At 32.8% G+C, this 4,396-nt stretch overlaps 1 protein-coding gene across 1 annotated transcript; it reads right to left on the bottom strand.

The window, feature by feature from the left end:
* Window positions 1-718: 718 nt before the first annotated feature.
* LOC133206203 (lens fiber major intrinsic protein-like) lies at window positions 719-3,801 on the bottom strand. The gene is made up of 3 exons (XM_061342144.1): window positions 2,927-3,801; window positions 2,180-2,260; window positions 719-1,429 (listed from the first exon to the last, which is right to left on the bottom strand). Exons 1-3 carry the CDS (start codon window positions 3,485-3,487, stop codon window positions 1,220-1,222), a joined length of 852 nt encoding a protein of 283 aa, XP_061198128.1. The 5' UTR covers window positions 3,488-3,801; the 3' UTR covers window positions 719-1,219.
* Window positions 3,802-4,396: the final 595 nt, after the last annotated feature.

Raw genomic sequence — 4,396 nt, 5'->3', positions numbered from 1 at the left:
TCTATTTAAGGTTTATGATAAACACTGATAAAAGTAAAGAATAACAATTTTATATCTAGACCACAGCATGTATATAATATGACAGTAAAGTTTTTTTTATAGTGATATAAAGCTAGAGTAGAAATATTAAAGTAATGATTTTAAAATGTTAAGTTTGCAATGAATTATATGGCAAAAAGCTTTCAAAAATAATTTTGACCCTTGACTGTATTAGATTAAAAGAACATGGACTGTTTTTCCCTGTACATTAAAGAGATAAAAACAATTTCCATTCTCCTGTAGGATAAAATATTCTATAAATCATTTTGTTAGAGAACTTTTAATCCTATTAGTGACAATTATAGAACTTCTTGTCCTATTTCACAAATTATGGGATAAAAAATCCCATGTAAGGTTAAAAATGGGAGTTTTGCTTCTATAGGAGAAAAAATCCCACAGAACTCATTTTTCTCCCACAGAATAATGGTGGGATATTAGTTAGGAGAGAAAATCCCACCATAATCCCATGGGATTTCTTGATTGCAGGTGTAATATCTTTTAATCTAGAAGATATTCAGGTGTAAAGGTTAGTCCATGTTGTGCGATTAAAAAAATCCCACCAGATGACATAAATGGTTTCCATGTATCTTTGGAAAAGTGGTATGCGAAAGTCCGGACAAATGTCGTGTCCGGAGTTAAATGTCGCACTGTTACAATCAAAATAAGAAAGCGTCCTCATTCAGAGTAAAAAAAATTTCCCGTTCACATGGCGAAGGACATACTGTATATAAGGTTATTTTCGCCCTCTCATACTAGCAAAACAATTTTGCCCCGTTTTGACTTTGCCAAGACATAGTTGTTTTAAATGATTCACTTTGCCTTCTTTGAATTCGCCAAGCTCTAAAATTCGCCCACTTGCGGAGAGGGCGAAAGGGGCGAAAATAAAATGGGACTGTGTGATTATTAGTGTATTTGTAGAACCCAACGATTATTTTGTGGGTCGACAATGTGAGTATGATATTTGTGAATAATGATGAAAACTATACAACAAAGTTTGGAACTGTGCGACCTCAAAACCTATAATAGTTCAAAGTCATCAATTTTGAATTCAAGTCAACAAAAGCGTATAGACTGACAGTCTATCTCGTCGAAGTTTGGATGGATAAGAAAATAAAGTACGAGAACATAATACTGACAAAAGATTTTTCTTTCACATATTCTGTCTTAACAATTTTTTTTTCTACAGTTCGTCTATAATCTCATTCGGTTCTCCCGGAACTTCAGTATTGAGCGAAAAATTGCTGGCAGCGTCGTCTTTGTTTCCAAGACTGTACACGAGTTGGTTTGAGACCTCATTCTGCGGATTCCTCAGTTGTATCGAACAATCTCGAGTGTACTCGAAAGTAAATGCACCGATGATGCCACCAAGAATCGGCCCAATCCAAAATATCTGTTAAAATGCAATATCTGTGAATATTTAACATGATTCAATTTAAAACTTGACTCAAAGGTATTGTAACGTAGACCATGTACAACTCTCGTGGCAAAGAATAAAAATTAAAAGATACTGAAACTTTCTACCAGATGAGCTGAAGGAAAAAGTTTTATAGCAAAAACTCACGACAAAACTTAGAAATATGTGAACTATTCTTCATTTGTAGGTGTTTAAAATATAGTTTATATCACTGTTTTGACAGAGTGGGTGTTTTTTAGACAAATAAATAATCATTCAATCTTTAAATCAAAGTGCTTGCGTTTGCTATAATTCAACATATTTTAAAATAGCTTTTGTTGATTCTTTTGTGTGAAAATGATACCTTTTTTGTGCAACATTGCAACATTATGAAATTTCTCACACAATTAACAATATAACAGAAAGTGAATGAAATGCATGATGTCGACAAACGAAATTGAGAAAACAACTTCAATAAAAACCAAATTTAAAAAAATTAAAAATCCACGATAAAGCTACCGATATTGATTATTTTTTTACTGGTGAATTATTCTGTCATCAAAGAAAGAATATGAATTTTAAATTGATATTTTCTCAGATCATTTTAAATTCATTTTTTCTATTTACAAAAGTGCATACACATAAATCAAAATAGCAATTTTTAAAAACTTTTTTGGAAAGTGATATCCTTTTACTTAAAAGAACATCAAAAATGTACAAAGTTTCACACTGAACTGGAAAGCTTACCCAATGATTAGACCATGCATTATGGAAAATTGCTGGAGCTAGGGTCCTCGCGGGATTGATACCACATCCAGTGGCTTCAGTCTGTGAAAAGTAGAAGATAAGTTTAAACATAAAAGCAACACGCATCAACAGTCAGGGAAATATAGTCGTATCTAAAAGTATCTAAAAGCACATCACCCTTGCAAATTCGATGCTGGATATACCCAATATTTATTGTGATATTGACTATCTATTAGTATTGGAGAGAAAAAAACGGTATCTCATCCAAAAGATCAGCTAACGGCACATATTTCACGAGAATCGGACAGAGATTCAAGTTCTTAATTGCTTATCGACAGTAGATTGGAGTAACGTTAATATATAGAAAGATCAATTGAATGCAAACATAAATAGGGAGTATTGACAAGAGACCTTGAAGATGTATGATTAGATTAATCGTGTAAATGACGAGCACATCCATTCAATTATCAGCAGCAAATGCGTGCGGATAATATTAATAAATAATATTCATGTAATGAATTTAATCAACCAACTTTTATTAATCTACTTCAGTGTTTGCAATTCTTGTTCTTCTTGTTTATAAATGTTCATTTCAATTGCTTAATTTTCAATGATATTCAATGCAAGACAAATACTCTTAAAAACATTCTAAATGTAGTGTATTACATGTCTTTTTGTTGACGCTAACATAGAAAAAACAACGTTAAACAATATACACTTACAAATGGAAGTTTTGTCAAACCTTACCGTAAAAAGGTGAGCAGACGCTATAGAAACGCCACACGGAAGAGCTTTTGGCATCAGTTTTTCGTTTTTCTTCCTCAGTGAAGAAAAATATGCAAAAACAAACAAAAACGTTCCTAGAAATTCAATTCCAAACGCTTGTCCTCGAGAAACATCTGGATTAAGAACATTGATTCCAAAATGATCTCGCGAATACTCGGGTACCAATCCATATATAATAGCAGACGATATAATTCCCGCGATAAGTTGCACAAAAATGTAACAAGTTGCTCTGAAGAAAGTTATGTATTTAGTGCAAAGCATAGATATTGTAATAACTGGATTAAATTGTGATCCACTGGCATGACTAACAGAAGAAACCAGAATATATTCAATGAATCCAAAACTGAGACTAATCCGGATTATCTTGTGGGGATCATGGTTGTCTGCGTTCCAAGTAACCGTTGCTGCACATCCAAACAATACATAGAGCAAAGTACCAAAAAACTCACAACGAACACTTTTCCAAAAATGTCGTTCTTTTATTTCTTCTTTTACTCTCATCAGATATTCTTTCAGCTTCATTGCTCTCAAACTTAAAGAACCCAACAGAATGTTTCATTACAGGAACGTAGTCTGCAAATAAAATTACCAATATATTTTGTACATCACTTAATGCTGCACAAGCTTGTTCAATTCATAACTTCTATTCTTATTTTTTTAAAAGACATCCAAACCTCCCTTCCATACTTGATGGGTGATTTGACTGTTTCAGAAATCCAGCAATTTCGGTATTCAATTATCCCATCAAATTATTCTCCAGCGAACGGCGTCGTAAACGATAGTGACAAACTCCAGATGAATGGATTCTCTCATCCAACAGCAATAAACGGTCATTTGCCGCTCAAAGGATATTTTCTGCCAATGTGACTACATTTCGGGCAATTAGTAAGATGCAAACGAGCCGAACGAAGAAACCAATGTGAAACAGATATCTACGACGTTGCTTCAGGCTAAATAAGGGATGAATTATCGTGTAAATCCCCGCATCGCTTTTATTCATTAGAAGAAACGATGAATGTAAATACTGGACACATTGTTGGTTCGTATTCTGAATGATGAAAAAAATCTTAATTGAAAAATCTATGTAGCTCTGTGACCATAATTGATTTTTCTTTTACAATTTCTGTGTGTAGGTTTTTAAATCGACATTTTTTAAGAATGTAAATAGTTGACGATTTGAAACGAAATCGTATCATTTCTGGTTTTCTAATAAATGACTTCAGGATTTTTTAAACTAAAAAACGATAATGCTTACAAAATAATAAACTATAGGAATAAATAAATGCTTGTAGGAGAAAACAGGGGGAAAAACAAACGCAAACAAAACCTTCTAAATACAAAACAAAAAGAACATAAATGTATCATTACCGAAGACCTCCTCTTCCCAAAAGAAAGAAACAAAAGAAAAAAAACAATAACAACAACCGCACC

Source organism: Saccostrea echinata, unplaced genomic scaffold, assembly GCF_033153115.1.
Source record: "Saccostrea echinata isolate AGI-Se365-2 ecotype Australia unplaced genomic scaffold, CSIRO_AGI_Sech_v1 ptg000054l, whole genome shotgun sequence".
Taxonomy (NCBI): domain Eukaryota; kingdom Metazoa; phylum Mollusca; class Bivalvia; order Ostreida; family Ostreidae; genus Saccostrea; species Saccostrea echinata.
The sequence above is the reverse complement of the archived record's forward strand: the minus strand, read 5'-3'. Positions and strand labels throughout refer to the sequence as shown.

Bases quoted from the DNA above. Each gene is read 5' to 3' on its own strand.
- LOC133206203 (XM_061342144.1), bottom strand. From the start codon at position 3,487: ATGAAGCTGAAAGAATATCTGATGAGAGTAAAAGAAGAAATAAAAGAA. The intron at 2,261-2,926 runs GTAAGGTTTGAC...TACTTTTCACAG, and splicing joins CGTCTGCTCACCTTTTTACG to ACTGAAGCCACTGGATGTGG. The intron at 1,430-2,179 runs GTAAGCTTTCCA...GCATTTTAACAG, and splicing joins ATGCATGGTCTAATCATTGG to ATATTTTGGATTGGGCCGAT.